General features: G+C 44.6%; 1 protein-coding gene across 4 annotated transcripts in view; it reads left to right on the top strand.

Moving 5' to 3' along the window:
• The window catches only part of LOC137295710 (nucleolar protein 8-like), a 55656-nt gene extending 37779 nt beyond the window's left edge, over window positions 1-17877 (top strand). For 2 of the 4 annotated variants that reach the window (XM_067827222.1, XM_067827223.1), the window contains 12 exons: window positions 909-977; window positions 8198-9838; window positions 11749-11955; window positions 12287-12388; window positions 12571-12658; window positions 13742-13877; window positions 14155-14262; window positions 14420-14601; window positions 15269-15380; window positions 15564-15655; window positions 15797-15879; window positions 17713-17877. In XM_067827222.1, the coding sequence (XP_067683323.1) occupies window positions 909-977; window positions 8198-9838; window positions 11749-11955; window positions 12287-12388; window positions 12571-12658; window positions 13742-13877; window positions 14155-14262; window positions 14420-14601; window positions 15269-15380; window positions 15564-15655; window positions 15797-15879; window positions 17713-17832 (2940 nt within the window). In that variant the 3' untranslated portion in view covers window positions 17833-17877. The remainder of the gene's footprint in view (window positions 1-908; window positions 978-8197; window positions 9839-11748; window positions 11956-12286; window positions 12389-12570; window positions 12659-13741; window positions 13878-14154; window positions 14263-14419; window positions 14602-15268; window positions 15381-15563; window positions 15656-15796; window positions 15880-17712) is intronic. The other 2 variants (XM_067827224.1, XM_067827225.1) reach the window with 1 other exon arrangement.

A 17877-nucleotide genomic window follows, 5' to 3' on the forward strand; every position in this document is an offset into this window, starting at 1 on the left:
CAAATGTGACAGGCAAGTTTCTAAAGTTCCAGAACTTACAGGTGTGTTAAAGGCTTTCAAGTTGGAGATTTCGCCCTCCAGTATGGGATCTCAATATTGTTCTACAACCTTCGAGGCAGAAACCAGGACTGCATAACTTGTGCTGGAGTCAGTTGGTTGGTCCTCTGGAGCCCGACACCGCCAACCTACTGTCAAGGCCTTGTGCATAAGTCCTATGGCAAGGTAAGTTAAAAATTTGTTAAAATCTAAATATTTAAGATATTTAAATACTTACCTTACCATAGGACGTTGATTTCTCTCCCAACGCTGGATGCTTCTCCCCTCTCTGGGCTCTTCGGACTGGGTTTCTCTTCAGTAAAAGTGAATTTTGAAAGGTCCGCAGGTTCAGGAGATCACGCCACTTCCATGACTATACATTCGTCGATACATGAGGTAGCCATTCATGGGAATGGTGAATCAATGACTGTCTGATCTCATCTAAGTGGAGCTAGAGGTAATATGCATAAGTCCTATGGTAAGGCAAGTATTTAAATCTCTAAAATATTTAGATTTTAACAGTTCATTTTTGTCTGCTCTTGCAATTTTTGGTTTTGGAAAATCATGGTGCCCGTGTGTGAGGGGCATGCCAATTGCCTAAATGCTGTCCATGCACGAGGGTGCATGCCTACATGACTACAAGCAAACCACTTCAAGAACCTTTGCCTTTGTCCTTGTCTTCGTTTCAGTGATATAAGTATATAAGTACACAATTCATAGTTATAGTCGTCAATTTCCATAAAACTGTATCTTTTGTTGTAGACTCACAAACTTGTAGAATGCTTCAAATGAATTTAGTAAAATATGTATGATTATATTGTTAGCAAGGAACTCCCAAGATCCAGTGTAACTACTGCATTTATATTTTCCAGAATTGGGTGGTTGGCAAGTACGGCCGTGTCCTCCCTATCCTCCAACTGAAGAAGCCAAATCAGAGCAAGGTAGGGCAACTAGTGCTATCCCACAACAATGCTGGGTGTAAGTAGTCGTTTCTGCATCAAGATGGATACATCTGGCCTGCATGTCACCTTCATGATAGGCATCTCATGTCAAGCTGTTAAATCATTATAAAACACAACATTTTTCCTTATCCTTACTCATGCTTTATTGTTTATCTCCCCTTCCTTTTGAATGGTCAGTGGAAACTTGAATCTCTTCAAATTCCTAAGAAGGGAACATGCAATCACTCATCTCACGCCACCTTTCTTTTTACGCCAAAAGCGCCCACATAACCACACACATGCCTAAATTCACTCTCTTTAATCGCCTGAGCGATGCCTTCACAGCTTATCTTTAGTTTATTTTCATATATGTAGCCCCAATTCTGCCATGAATGCCTTTATTAGTGTATTATTCATCATAATTGAAACAAATATATTTTTAAACTTTTCCTATCTCATGTTATATAACTCTCCTTTTCCTCTACGACATTATGTGGAAACATGCTGTGAGCTAAGTTGAATCAAATGTTGCTGGCCTCTGACCACCTGACCTCTGCTCCCACCTGACATCAGCACCTATCAATCATTGCTATAACCTTGCAGCACACTTGGATGATCACGTGATGATCTGTGCGATTTTACATTCCTTCCTTCCTTCCTTTTCAACTTCTCATTTATTTATCGAAAGAGCAATGTTTCGATGTATGTTCTTACATCGTTATCAAGCTAAGAGTGAATACAACCAGATGATAAGAGGTATACATAAATTGATTGTTTTAACAAACACCAGAGTAATGTTAACAACAACACAGAGTACCAGGATCAGTTCTTTCTCATAGAGTACGTGGGTCAGTCCGGTGCTTTCTACTTGGATGGTTTCCACAGCTACTTCTTATACTATACTGGTGTCAAGTGCAGCACGTTACTCTGCTATCTGGTTATGGGCCACAGCGTGATTCAAGTGCGTCACTTACCTCTTCAACGTCAATTACATAGGGACAGGTACCTGTTTGCAGAGTGCAGCATGCTCCCAATTCAACACATTTATACAGACCACTGCTTTCTCGAGATTCGGCGCTTTTATTTAGAGCACCGCTTGTTCCTGGTTTGGTGCTTCCTCACAGTGTGCCGGTTCGACATTTACTCACAGTGTGCCGGTTCAATGCTTACTCACAGTGTGCCGGTTCGACATTTACTCACAGTGTGCCGGTTCAATGCTTACTCACAGTGTGCCGGTTTGACATTTACTCACAGTGTGCCTGTTCGATGCTTACTCACAGTCTTTTCGGTTCAGCTCTTGCATTCAGTGCATCGCATGCTACCTGTTCGACACTTGTCTCCTTTGCGACCTCTGTTCCCAGTGGGAGAGTCTCTCTTGCCAAGTGTGCCACTTGTGGGGGAGACTTTGTTGTCATCAGTACATCATGGGATTTTGTCTCAGCCAGCCGGTCACTCGACTTCTCTCGGTGGGGTTAACCAGCATAATTTATGTGCTGCTCCAGGCTACGTGTTTATCTCACCCATTGGGATATTCGATGCTCGCTGATGAACCGTTCCTTCACCCTTTATTCCAGACACTAGACGTCGATGTTCTTGATAGATTACTCATAACAGCGTTATGGTGTACTCTTAGCCTGTTTCAATATGTGCATCACCTTCCGTCTACATCATCGGCAAGTTCCTGGATAGCGATGTCTATTTTTTTGTACATGGTACCAGCAATGATGCCTTGTCTAGTAACAGGTGTCGTTTTATCTGGATTTTAGGAGTTGGGACTCGTCTGGTTAACTGACGACCGTGTTGTCCATTTTTTAGCATTTGCATATGACGGTAAATTTTTTGTTTACTGTAAAATTTTCCTTTTTGGAAGCACTGAGATGGACATCCAGTGATTGAAGGAAACAAATACTATCCCAACCATCAACTGATCTTCGGTTCCATTCCCTGTAAGAGTGACTACCGTCGAGATTTGCCGGTCAGCCGGGAGCTACTTGGCTTCAACATTGGTAAGAAAAGCCCTCAGTTCAGAGGTCTTTGCAGTTATGTCCAGACAGTCCACAGGCATCGGTTCTCCTGCCATTTCATCAGTTTTATGAATGTTCTGAATGTTACGGCGGAATGAATCTACTACCTTTTTTCATTCCATCTGGCGGACCAGTATTTCATTTGGCGAGTTTGACAATCTGTCCAAGTGGTTTCAGCTCCTGGAAGTTTACGTCCAGATCACAGAAAGTATCCCGCTCAGCATTCGGCTGTTGTATGATCCACGGTACTTCTTACTCAATATATCCCTGGGCCAATCTCCAGCCAACCCCGGGCTCTACTTTCCATTCTCTCTGGTTCTTGAGAAGTATACAGACAAGTTTGGACTACTTGTCAACATGAGGTCTGCAACGAGAAGCCTCAGCCCAAATTTGATATGGTGTCTGTTGTTCTACTCATGATTTATCAAACTGGGAGATCAGTTCAAGGGCATTCACTATCAGCATTGACCTTTAGGGATCAACTTTGCCCGTTGCACTTGTTTCTAGCTCCTCACATCAGAGCGAGTGAAATGCTTGCTCTGATCACTCTACCCTTGGAGCTCCATCCCTGTCTCCTGTAGTGGATGGAAGAGTTGAATGTTTGCATCAGAGTTTGCCTAGCACCAGTTATTACATCTCACCACCTGTACGTGGACACGTCTCTATGCTGAAGTGCTGCTCACTTTCTTGATCAGTGGCAGAGTGGTGGTCTCTTGCAGACTGTGCTTGCCACACCATCGTTCTCAAGTTCAGTATGGTGATATTTGTCAACTGGTTGGGGTCAGCGGGTTCTTCTCGACTCTTGTGGGGGACACAACAGTTCTTTGACCTGGTAGACTCTCTCAACATATTGGTTTGGGACAACCATATTCTAAGGGCAAAGAATGTTATTCCAGATTCGTTATCCTGGCTGAGTCGTCCCTTCCCAACGGAGTGGAATCTACATCTGTCTTCTGTTGATGACATATTTGGCACCCGGTTCAACCATCACCTGCCTTGTGTTTTTGATTCTGGACCATCTTGCTAGGGGTCATGATGCCCTAGCCATTCCTCAATGCTTTTCTGCCAGTGCCCCTTTTCCCTCGCATCCTACTGAACTGGGTGTAACTCAGCAGATGACACTGTTTTTGGTCGTGCCTACTGCCCGATCAGGAGTTCGTTGTAGATCTTCAAACTGAAACAGATTCGGTACCACTTCCCGATCGGCTTAAACTACGGGCTCATCTGCACTTTGATCAGCTGCATGGATCTCTGCTCACGCTCCATATTCACGTTTGGCACATTTACATTGGTTGCTAACAGCTAAGACCTATTCAAGTGTGTTGTTACTGGCATTACTACATCGCATCGCAGCTCCACTAGCTCACTTTTAGGTCGCTTCCCATCAGGCCATCATGGAGGGATGCTTTTGGTAGTCATACCATGTTCACCTCACACTACCGGATCTCTCGGAATCTCTCGGAAACAGATGTGGTCCTTTGGTCCTAGTGCAGAAATTGTCATCAAACAGAATTTGCAGATGAAATAATTCTTCTTTTCTAGTTTTGTTCTGTACCCAATAAGGGTATTAATGTAACCCTTTTATTTTTTTGCTTTTGGGCTTAGATCATTCTCACCTCAGGAACTAGGGCATGTCTGTACTGTCATAGCTATGACTTCATAGACTGTGAGGCCAGTCTTGTGTTACATGCAGAGATGATCGACACTCTGCTTACTGACCTCTACTCTCTGAGCAATTGAAGTCAGTGAAGTGTTGATTTCTGATTACCTATATGGTTTCGAAGCATTCTTCTCCTAAGTCATTTCTCTCCCTTGGTAAGTTAGGGAGACTGGTACTGAACGATAAACTACCTGAGCTACCGGGCTTTTCCCTCTTTCAGTGCCTTACAGCTTGTCTGTGGGGGGTAGTTTTGAAGCAGGGACTGGCCAGATGAATGGGGTCACCTGATAAATCGTGTGGTGGCAGGGTTTACTTTCCAAACTACGTTCTTTTGTGTATCAAAAGTTGCAGCTGACGACCACATTAAATCAGGAGAGCTGACACTCCTTAAAGTTTTTGTGCTGTGTAAGCCATGGTGTTATTTGAAGTGATCCATCGCAAGTGTGGAGTTAGCATATCAGGAGATGCTGCTTCTCCTGGCCTCCTTGTGTTGTGCATACTTATATTTGCAGAGTTGTCAGTTTTATCTGCAACCATCCTGCCAAGAGTGGGATAATCCAAAATGTGAGATAGGATAAGTTTTAAAATTTGTAAATTTTAACCATAAATTGTATCTCACATAAGATGACAGATTACTGGCAGCTCCAAGACGAGAATGACCGCACAGATTGTCATGTCATCATCTGAGATGTCAGATTGTACAGATTGAGTTTTCTCAACACTGAAGATTTGCAGCAGGGACTGGTGGTTTTAGAGGAACAACTCCTTCGCAACAAGGCATAGATCTTCACTGATGCTGAAAAGTTGTCGTTGGGTGGCTGACAGCCTCCTTATATCCCCAATGAAGACATTTAACCCAGCCGAAACATACTGCATGATGAACGATGGCTTAGAGTGTTTCACCATCCCGCTGATGAAGCTCATCTTCAGTGTAGCCGACAGTCTGAAGGCAGCTTTTGGTAAGATTTGAAGACTCAGGGACAACTTACTATTGTGTTTAGTCCAAAAGTTTTAGACCTCACAACATGGAACACTTTATGAAGATGCTACTGGTAGATGAGGTTTTTGTACTTGACCTCTGGTGTGATGTCACAAAGCTACCAAGTCAAAGACAAGATGTTAGATGGCCTTCTTCAGGTCAGCAAGATCCAGACTGATTAACGAGGCGCTCCTAAATGTCTGAATAATCCTAAGACGATTCCAGAAGAGGAGTGGATGATCTGCACTTCCTCAGGCTGCACCCATTTGGGGTGCTGTATTGGAAGAATTGGAGAATATTACAAGATGATTATGCCGTAGCGGTTTCATGAGAAGCTACAAGATCCAGTTGACGTCGATGCCCCTGTTGCCCATTTGGCTGTTGGTCAACACATATCCTGACTTACTGAGAATTGTTAGAAGCTATCAACATGTTACTACAGAAAGCAACTGTGGAAGTTCTAGATAAACGTGTTGCCTTTTATCTGGATGATGGTATACAGGCACATCAAGAAGCTGATCTACTCGAACAACAGCTGAAGATTATGATCTACCTATTGACTCAGTTGTGTTGGTTGGTGAATCATATGAAGTCAGAGTTGGAATTGTCTCAAGACTTGAAGTTCCTGGGCATCAGATTTCTGACTACAGAATATCGAGTTTTGGTTTCAGACAACCGATGGAGAAACATACAATCATCCATACCAGAACCTGTCAGCAATTCTTTAAACCTCAGAGCGTAGAAGCATCATCTAAGTTTACTCACGTCGATACAGAATCTTACATGCAGAGCAAGACTGTAGTTAAGACCCTTACAGCACTTCCTGATAACACATCTCAATGATACGCAGAAGTTCAACCTGCCACAACATCTGAAGCTTTACCTGTTGTGGTGGATGGTGAGATTAAATGGTTGTGGCGGAACCTCTTTGAGAAATCTTTTATCTTTACAGAGGTGCATCTCCCCAAGGATGGACTGCAGGCACATGGTCGACAGACGAGAGGAGCATCCATTTCAACCAGTTAGAACTGACAGCAGTAACAGAAGTACTCCTACGCTTGACAGCGCAACTAAAGAATCAAGCCCTGGTGATACACATGGACAACTTGACAGTGGCCTGATATATCAACCTGCAAAGGTCCACCAGATCAGTGCCCCAAATGCAATTAACGTTCCAGTTATTCAACATCATGGAAGATATCAACTTGAGGGTTGCCAAATACAGGGCTTGCCAAATACCAGGAGTAAGGAACATCCAAGCTGATGCCTTATCTAGACTGATCAGCCACAGAGCACATGCTTCATGCAGAAGCCTTCCAGTTGACAATGGAAACAGTCTCATCAATCTGTTTGCAATCTGATTCAGCAATCAGGTGACGACATTCATCTCACCAGTGCCCGATCCACTAGCATGGGCTGTTGACACTCTAGCCATAGCTTGGAAGGGTCTGAACGCTTTTATCAGAAGTACTACGCAAGATAGACCAGACGAAGATCCTGCAACTGGTTTTGGTTGCCACCTTTTCCATTGGATTCGGTAGGCAATAAAGCATGTGTCAGGATAAGGAAAAATATGTCATTTTTGCGATAAAAAATTGCTTCAGTCTTTTATCAGAAGTACTACGCAAGATAGACCAGACGAAGATCCTGCAACTGATTTTGGTCGCCACCTTTTCCATTGGATTCGGTAGGCAATAAAGCATGTGTCAGGATAAGGAAAAATATGTCATTTTTGCGATAAAAAATTGCTTCAGTCTTTTATCAGAAGTACTACGCAAGATAGACCAGACGAAGATCCTGCAACTGATTTTGGTCGCCACCTTTTCCATTGGATTCGGTAGGCAATAAAGCATGTGTCAGGATAAGGAAAAATATGTCATTTTTGCGATAAAAAATTGCTTCAGTCTTTTATCAGAAGTACTACGCAAGATAGACCAGACGAAGATCCTGCAACTGATTTTGGTCGCCACCTTTTCCATTGGATTCGGTAGGCAATAAAGCATGTGTCAGGATAAGGAAAAATATGTCATTTTTGTGATAAAAAATTGCTTCAGTCTTTTATCAGAAGTACTACGCAAGATAGACCAGACGAAGATCCTGCAACTGATTTTGGTTGCCACCTTTTCCATTGGATTCGGTAGGCAATAAAGCATGTGTCAGGATAAGGAAAAATATGTCATTTTTGCGATAAAACTGATACTTTATACTTATCCTGACTCAAGAGATGAAGCCCTCCCAACCATCCCCTCTCACCACTCCAGCTTCCCTGTAGGCTTGTGTGGAGGCATATATCGGAGAGAGTGATTGGGTATGTATATGGTCACGTGGGGAAAAGGTAGGTGGCTGAAGGTGACTTATTGTATGTTTGCTTCTAGGGAATTTGAAGGGATTCAAGTTTCCACTGACTGTGATAAACAAGGGGAGATAAACAATAAAGCAGGAGCCAGAATAAGTACAAAACATAAATTTTATCATGAAAACTACATATTTGTACATTTGGAACTCTTGTCTTTCATGGTGACAAAAATGTCGTAATATGAGGTTTTATGATTGTCAGATGGTTCGCGTTGACCCGTCTAAGTTGTGTCACAACCTGAAGAAACTGAAGGATGAAGATGTGGCAGAGGAGGGGAGGGGCAGTCTCACATGGAGTATCGACAGCCAGGACTCCGACATCACTCGGAAGAGGAAAGGTGAATTTCAGGTGGAGCACAAGAGGAGCAAGAAAGCTGGGAGACAGATGGTGGTGGACTTCCTTGCTCAGCAGCAACACAGGTATGATCAAGTCATGACAGAAGCCAATGACTTTGAGATTCTGCTCCAGGATGGGACAGTGAAGAACAACACAGTGGCTTCGGGTCAGCAAAGTGGTGGCAGCAGAGGAAGAGGCTCCTTGGGCAGAATAATGGCTCCAGAGGAAGGCTCCTCCAATGAGGAATCTGCTGATACTGATGAAATCATAGCTTCTACCAAGTTAAAGGCAGCTATCAAAAAGAAAACAAACATAGTTCGGCAGCCAAGCAAAAGGTTCCAGAAACACAACCACAGTTCTGACAGTGAGAGTGAAACTGGGGATGTAAAGTCAGCATCATTTGTGCATGTTGCCGAGAAGAAGGGAGCAAAACCACGCTCTCATGGCAAGCAGGTTACATATCGGACACCCATTGAACTAAGCATAAAGTCATCAGCCTCAGACTCCTCAAGTGGTGAGTTCAGCAGTGGAACATCTGACAGTGGAGTGTCTGCAAGTGAAGACAAGACTAGTGGGGACAATCAGAGAGTCATGAAAAAGAAGACAGCATCACAAAGGAAGGGAGGTGACAGACCAACTGATTGTTCTAACAGGGAGTCAAGTCATGATGACTCTGAGTCAGACAGCTCCTCTGATGAAGACTCTTCCATGGAACTTGAGGGTGGGCAGGACAGGAACTTTGGCAGCTCCAGTCATGAAGATGTGAGGGACAAGAAAGACTCAGACAGAAACCAGCCTAGGTGGAGGTCAGGAATTCCAGAGTTCCGAGGGAGAGCTGTGTTGGATCAAAGGGATGACCACAGACAAGGAAGAGACAACAACAGAATTAAACAGTATACAGTAAGCATGGACACTGAAGACAGTGACTCCACTGGGTCAGCAGATACAGATGAGATTCTGTCTAGTTTCAGAAAGTCTTCAAAGTCCGCAGTCCCATCTGCTGATCCATGCAAGATGACATCTGCTGCATCACCTGCTGCCATCAGCTGCTTCAGGGCAGGAGTGGATGAGTTTTCCTGTGGCTTCTCTGTACATGCTGGCAGGATAGTGTACCCAAAACCAGGGTTCAACAGCGGAGGGGGGAGTGACAGTTCTCAGGAATATCTGTCCTCAAAAAAACAGAAAATGTCCACGAAAGAAGAGTGTGACGTTAGTGGTGAGGTTGTCAGATCTTCCAAACAGAAAAAAAACATGGTTCCGGGTGTAGCGAAGTTAGTGGCGGAATTTGACAAACAGGTCAGGAAGACGGAGGGGTGCCAGTGTGTTACAGATGCTCAGAAATCTTCTGACAAAAGCAGGACAGAGGTTAACAATACTGGCAGAGACTTGTTGAATCTGATGGACAAACACATCGATGACAACCGACGCCGTTTGGAGACAATACGAGAGAGAAAGAGAGAGATACAAAATCGGAAAGCTGCAATCCAGGATGCTCTTGCTCTAGTGGTATGTCTCAGCCTGGAGTTTAGTGAGAGGTGTAACACACTGTTGTAACATCAACACTTGTAACTCACTTATCAATGTAACATCAACACCTGTAATACACCTATCAATGTAACATCAACAAACCAAACAATGATCAATGTACAATGTACACCAGTAACAATGATCATTGTAGCGTCAGCACCTGTAACACACCAATCAATCTAACTTCTGCACCTGTAACACACCTACCAATGTAACATCAACACTTGTAACACCTATCAAAGTAACATCAACATCTGTAACAGAACTATGTATTAACATGCACACCTGTAACAGACCTATCGATTTAACATCACCTGTAACAATGATCAATGTAAATTATCTTACCTCACACATAAATGTTACTGTCTGATTGGCTGAACACTCGTATATTATTTTCAATGCACCCCGTGTACAAATGAGGTGTATTGCAATATGCCCGACAGTCAATAGCAACTCATTCAGCACTGCATGGTAGTTATCTCAAATAACATTACATCATGTATGATGCACAGAAATTACAGATGTTTTGTAAATGCAAATCAATGGAAGAGAGATAACGCTAAATCTGTTTTTCTTGAGTCGTCTGACATATCTAGTGATGACTATTTGCCTGAATAAATTTTGACAAAACGTTCAAATGTAGTCCCTGTGAATATTAAGAAGGGGAATTACATCCCAGCGACTTTACTAAGACAATACCTAAGGGACAAAAAAGCAAGAAGTAAGATTCAAATCGTTTCATTCACACAGGTTTGCTGAAGTGTATGATCCGATACTCACGCTTCACACAGTTCAAAATTAACATTGAGGCTTTCGCTAAGATAAATACGGTGTTCACTGGTCCCTCAGGGAGACCATGAGTTGAGGTACCCTTGATGTTACACTGATCTTTGAACTCAGGGAACATATACAAACATTGAGAGTCCCCCATTCTCACCCTTCAGACTCAGGGAACATAAACATTGAGGGTCCCCCATTCTCACCCTTCAGACTCAGGGAACATAAACATTGAGAGTCCCCCATTCTCACCCTTCAGACTCAGGGAACATAAACATTGAGAGTCCCCCATTCTCACCCTTCAGACTCAGGGAACATAAACATTGAGAGTCCCCCATTCTCACCCTTCAGACTCAGGGAACATAAACATTGAGAGTCCCCCATTCTCACCCTTCAGACTCAGGGAACATAAACATTGAGAGTCCCCCATTCTCACCCTTCAGACTCAGGGAACATATACATTGAGGGTACCCAAACCCATGGTCTGCTCGTGACCAGTGAACAACTTGTAATGTAACATGAACACCTGTAACACACCAATAAATGTAACATCAACACCTGTAACAATGATCAGTGTAACATCAATACCTGTAACAATGATCAGCGTAACATGTACAACTGCTACATATCAATCAATGGAACATCGACACCTGAAACTCACCAATCAGGTTAACATCATCACCTTTAGCACATCAATCAATGTAACATCTACAGCTGTATCAGACCTATCAATGTAACATCTACAGCTGCATCACACCAATCAATGTAACATCTACACCTGTATCACACCAATCAATGTAACATCTACACCTGTATCACACCAATCAATGTAGCATCTATACCTGTATCAGACCTATCAATGTAACATCTACACCTGTAGGAATGATCAGTCTAGCGTCTGCAGCTGTAACAATGATCAATGTAACATCTACACCAGTAAGGATGATCAATGAATTATCTGCACCTGTAACAGTGGTCAGTGTAACATCTATGCATGTAACAGTGATGAATGTAACATGATCATTGTAACATCTTCACCTGTGCAAATGATGTGTGTGTAACCCAGTTATCAATACACTGTCTACCATGCTGTAACCAGACACATGTTTCAGGACTCAGGCAGCAGACTCAACAAGAAGATTGTGTTTGACTCTGATGATGATGAGGATGAGGAAACACCAGCAGTAGCGGCAGTGGCAACATCGGAAGCAGCTGTCAACACCAGGAACACAAAGATGTCATCTTTTTCAGATGAGGAGGAAGATGAGAAAGATGTTGACAAAAGTGTGAGTGAGGAAGAAGAGTCTGCTTGGGTTAAGGTCTGTCTGTTTGTCCGTCCATCCGTCCGTCTGTCTCAGTCAGTGCTTATACTGTTCACTTGGTGTCTGTGTTTTGGTGTGAGTGTCTGGCCAGAACAATGTGTGTCTGCTGTAAGTCAGACCAGTGTGTGTCTGCTGTAAGTCAGACCAGTGTGTGTCTGCTGTAAGTCAGACCAGTGTGTGTCTGCTGTAAGTCAGACATGTTTTGATGTGATGAGGTATACCTGCTTTAATGACAAGTGTCTGTTGTCACAAGATGCATCTGTCGCTCAAGGTTCTCTTATGTAATGAAGGGTATCCACTGTAACAGCACCTGTTGTTAATGTTTCAGAAGCCAATGTCCCTGTTTGATAGCTCAGGTTCATCATCAGAGGATGAGGATGACAAGATGTTCCGTGTTCGACCCCAGTATGAGGGGGAAAAGGGCAGAAAGGTATGGATCACTGTAGTCAGGTCTTCAGGATTCACATGTGCAGGAAAACCATGACTTTCAGTCTCTTTTGTACAATACATAAATCAGTCATGTGGTTATACAAAAGTAATATATCACTGTAATGTGGATGAATAAAGGCATCTATTGTCATATGCTTCCAACAACTCTCCATTGTATGTCAGTTGATGGAGTTACAAGCTCGACTGGGCAGTGATCAAAGGTTCCGCTTGGACGAGCGCTTTGTGGAGAGTGATGAGGATCAGGAGAATGGTAAGTTCACCGTGCAGAGTTGTATCCCTTGGCGCATCAGACACCTAGGATTTACATGTTCGATTCTGCTGCTAGGTCAGCACCTTACTTGAGTTTGTTGGTTACTCCAGGCCTTTCTCCCACATACAGCTGACATCTTACCATGTTCGGGACAACTGTCAGCACCTTACTTGAGCTTGCTGGTTACTCCAGGCCTTTCTCCCACATACAGCTGACATGTTAAGATGCTCAGGACGACTGTCCCTCTTATTGCGAGGCTTAAAGATTTTTATAAAAAGTATATGCCAAAATTTTGAGATGATGCCCCCCCACGCCACCCCAACCCAACTTGAAACCCTACACAGTACAACATATCTAGACAAGGTTGGACACTTCATTGTACCCCACCTGCCTGCTTTGGCAATCGCTATGCTACCATCGCATGCAATTGATTAAAACTTCATCTAAACAAAATCTTGAGTGACTGGCCTATCGATCACCACTCATGTCACCTAAAAGTTCTTTATTGCTTTTTCTACAAGTTGTTTGAAAGTTGATTTTGACTCAACTTAACAATCTTGATACAAATGGCGGATGATAGCAAGCGTCGACCAATGACAGGGCTTGCTTTGACCACACCCCCTGTATACGGCCTTATCGTCCTTACTAAGAGTGTTTCAGCTGTTGTAGACTGTATCTGCAGATTGTGTAAGGGTCAGTGTTATTATACCGCAGTGTTTCAGCTGTTGTACATTGTACCTGTAGTTTGAGTGAAAGGATGTGGTGCACTATATTCAGTCAGTGTTCCCAAATCAGCACAAGAACCAGATAGCTATTGCCTCTCATCTTTGTGTGTAGTTGTAGGGTCTCATCTTTGTGTGTAGTTGTAGGGTCTCATCTTTTTGTGTGTAGTTGTAGGGTCTCATCTTTTTGTGTGTAGTTGTAGGGTCCCATCTTTGTGTGTAGTTGTAGGGTCTCATCTTTTTGTGTGTAGTTGTAGGGTCTCATCTTTTTGTGTATAGTTTTAGGGTCTCATCTTTGTGTGTAGTTGTAGGGTCTCATCTTTTTGTCAGTAGTTGTAGCGTCTCATCTTTTTGTGTGTAGTTGTAGGGGAAGCTGGCGTTGGGGATACCGATGCTGAGAGTGAGCGAGCAAGGGCTCTGCGTATCCTTGAGGAGGTGGTTGGGAGGCACCCCATGGCAAGGCTGCAGAGGCAGGAGACTCAGAGGAAGAAGTTCAAGTGAGTTCCCTCCTGACAGCTGCACTGACTGACTCTTTGGCCATCATGTTGTTTGATGTTATTGAGGTAGACAACCACAGTGATGCTCGATGTCGTTTGAGAACATCAGCTCAACTCAACATTCACCCTACCGTGCAACTCACTATTGGTGACACTATATTGGGCGACACCTGTGTTATTCTTACTTATCAGACACTTGGTCTGTGCGACACCTGTGGTATTCTGCAACTTACTTGACATGTGTTATTATTTATAGTCTGTGTCTGTCTTTCCCTAGGGATATGAGCACTCTCCACTTCGATCCAGCATGCGAGCAGCATAGACAACTTGAGGTGCAGATATCTCCAAAAGAGAAGATTAAGAAAAAGAAAGTTGCAAAAACAAAGTAAGCTCAATGTACATTCTCTGCTAATGCCATTCGGTTGTATGTATCCTGCAGCTCTATCTATGAAGTTTTTACATGTTGGCAAATATTAGTGCTGAGTAATGTTTGAGATCAGCAGCCTGTGTTTCTGATGATCTGTATTTGATTGGTATTGCAGAGAGGATGAGGCCTCAGAAGTTGCCATCCCAGAGGTCAGCAAGGAACGTTTTTTTGAGGTGAGCTCTGCAATCCAGAATGTGTTCAACAAGACACATGATGGCAAGGAAAGAGCATCCGATTTCTCTCTCATGGCAGCCTTTGGAGGACAGAGTCAGACTGATGCCCAGTGTGAATCTAAGGGTGAGTTGTTGGGCATGGTGGTCTTTGGAAGACATGGTTGGACGGATACCCAGTGTGAATCTGAAGGGTGAGTTTTTGGTCATGGTGGTCTTTGGAAGACATGGTTGGACGGATGCCCAGTGTGAATCTGAAGGGTGAGTTTTTGGTCATGGCGGCCTTTTTTGGACTCAGTAAGATGGATGCCCAGTGTGAATCTAAGGGTGAGTTGTTGGGCATGGTGGACTTTGGAAGACATGGTTGGACGGATGCCCAGTGTGAATCTGAAGGGTGAGTTTTTGGTCATGGCGGCCTTTTTTGGACCCAGTAAGATGGATACCCAGTGTGAATCTGAGGGTGAGTTGTTGGGCATGGTGGTCTTTGGAAGACATGGTTGGACGGATGCCCAGTGTGAATCTGAAGGGTGAGTTTTTGGTCATGGTGGTCTTTGGAGGACACAGTCAAAAGAGTTTTGATAGGGTTGCTGACTAGATGCTTGTATAGATCCAGAGTCCGATCGAGAGGTTTGTCATGGGTGCTGACTAGATGCTTGTACAGACCTAGAGGACAATCTAGAGGTTGGTCAGGGATGATAACTGGGTGCTTGAAAATTCTGAATTATTGACTGGTTAACTTTGGCCTTTGTTAGGTGTCAGTGTTGATGTACAACTGATTTGTTTTTATATCCCAGACTCCAGCACTCATGAGTTTACAGTATCCTCTGGTGCCATGAATCCTTGGCAGTCCCGGTTTTCTGTTGATGTCACTGACGACTCTACTGACACTGAGGAGGAGCAACAGAGGTGAGTGACACAAATGTCTTCTGTTCATCCATATGAAGGAATCAATCAGTATTGTCACCTGATGAGAGCTGTAACTTTAATTCAGTATTCAAGGGAAGTCAGTATTTGTCTGGAGTTCAGGTCATTCTTATTCAGTGTATACATTGTTGTAGCAGCTGACAGTTAACACTGATGTTGTTATAGGTCGGTGCAGTCAGTTCACACAGACAACTACGGTGTGGCTCCAGTCACTAAGTGGACATTTTTCTTCTCTGAAGATGACCGCCGTCTTCAAGGTAGGCACATTCCCCATGAGTCACTTTGTGCACAGAACTGATTCTACAAGTAAATATTGTTTATTTGATTGCAATTTTGCTGAAAGTGTTACCTGAAATGTTGCACAGGGGCAGAAAAGACTTCATGTTTTCTTATTCCAGAGGGCATAGAGTTTTTCAAGAGACCACAGGACTTTGATGCTGTGCAAGAGAAGTGGCGGGAACAAAGACCAAAGCTGATGGAGGTAAGTAATGGAAGGTGTTGCATCGCCTGATGGATGGACAGTAATACAGAGATGCATAGGAAGGTATTGAGAGGTAGGGGAACAGTAAAGGAGGGTACAGGCCACTAGTGGAAGTCACGGTGGCTGAGCGGGTAAGGCGGCTGACTTTGTACGCTGGCAATTAGGTGCCTGGCCCTGAGGGTGCAGGTTCGAATCCCGGATGGGACTGAACCTAAAAAGTACTAGAATGTGTACTTTACTAAGAAAGTGAAATCCCAAATATGACATACGTTGCATTTGACCACTTTCTAAATGGCATCGTGTAATCATAGGCAGGGAATAGTAAAGGAGGGTGCAGGGCAGGTGGGTGAGCAGTAAAGGAGGATGCAGGACAGGTGGGGAACAGTAAAGGAGGGTGCAGGGCAGGTGGGGGAACAGTAAAGGAGGGTGCAGTGCAGGTGGGGAATAGTAAAGGAGTGGTGCAGGGCATGAGGGGATAGTAAAGGAACTATGCAGGGCAGGTTGGGGAACAGTGAAGGAGCAGCGCAGGGCAGGTGTGGGAAACAGTCAAATACGGGTCTAGGGGATGTGGGAACAGTAGAGGAGGCTGGAGGGGAGGTGGGGGAACAGTAAAATACGGGTCTAGGGGAAGTGGGAACAGTAGAGGAGGCTGGAGAGGAGGTGGGGGAACAGTAAAATACGGGTCTAGAGGAAGTGGGAACAGTAGAGGAGGCTGGAGGGGAGGTGGGGGAACAGTAAAATACGGGTCATGGGGAAGTGGGAACAGTAGAGGAGGCTGGAGGGGAGGTTGGGGGAACAGTAAAATACGAGTCTAGAGGAAGTGGGAACAGTAGAGGAGGCTGGAGGGGAGGTGGGGGAACAGTAAAATACGGGTCTAGAGGAAGTGGGAACAGTAGAGGAGGCTGGAGGGGAGGTGGGGGAACAGTAAAATACGGGTCTAGGGGAAGTGGGAACAGTAGAGGAGGCTGGAGAGGAGGTGGGGGAACAGTAAAATACGGGTCTAGAGGAAGTGGGAACAGTAGAGGAGGCTGGAGGGGAGGTGGGGGCACAGTAAAAAACGGGTCTAGGGGAAGTGGGAACAGTAGAGGAGGCTGGAGGGGAGGTGGGGGAACAGTAAAATACGGGTCTAGGGAAGTGGGAACAGTAGAGGAGGCTGGAGGGGAGGTGGGGGAACAGTAAAATACGGGTCTAGAGGAAGTGGGAACAGTAGAGGAGGCTGGAGGGGAGGTGGGGGAACAGTAAAATACGGGTCTAGGGGAAGTGGGAACAGTAGAGGAGGCTGGAGGGGAGGTGGGGGAACAGTAAAATACGGGTCTAGAGGAAGTGGGAACAGTAGAGGAGGCTGGAGAGGAGGTGGGGGAACAGTAAAAAACGGGTCTAGGGGAAGTGGGAACAGTAGAGGAGGCTGGAGGGGAGGTGGGGGCACAGTAAAATACAGGTCTAGGGGAAGTGGGAACAGTAGAGGAGGCTGGAGGGGAGGTGGGGGAACAGTAAAATACGGGTCTAGGGGAAGTGGGAACAGTAGAGGAGGCTGGAGGGGAGGTGGGGGAACAGTAAAATACAGGTCTAGGGGAAGTGGGAACAGTAGAGGAGGCTGGAGGGGAGGTGGGGGAACAGTAAAATACGGGTCTAGGGGAAGTGGGAACAGTAGAGGAGGCTGGAGGGGAGGTGGGGGAACAGTAAAATACGGGTCTAGGGGAAGTTGGAACAGTAGAGGAGGCTGGAGGGGAGGTGGGGGAACAGTAAACGAGGGGCACAAATTGGGGGTAAGGGCAGTACTGTAGGGATGGCATTGTTTGTTGACATTAATGCATTGTGTTTATCTTGTGTTAGTCATATAGGGAAAAGTGGAGGAAAGCTGTTAAGAACAAGAGGAAACTGCAAAAACCATCAGTGTGGCACAGTGGTGGCCATCAGAATGCAAGCAGGAGGGTCAGAGTCAACAGAAGATGATTCTGATCAGCTTGAGATATTGTTCAATAAAGGTTTCACAGTTGA

This window comes from Haliotis asinina, chromosome 9, assembly GCF_037392515.1.
Source record: "Haliotis asinina isolate JCU_RB_2024 chromosome 9, JCU_Hal_asi_v2, whole genome shotgun sequence".
Taxonomy (NCBI): domain Eukaryota; kingdom Metazoa; phylum Mollusca; class Gastropoda; order Lepetellida; family Haliotidae; genus Haliotis; species Haliotis asinina.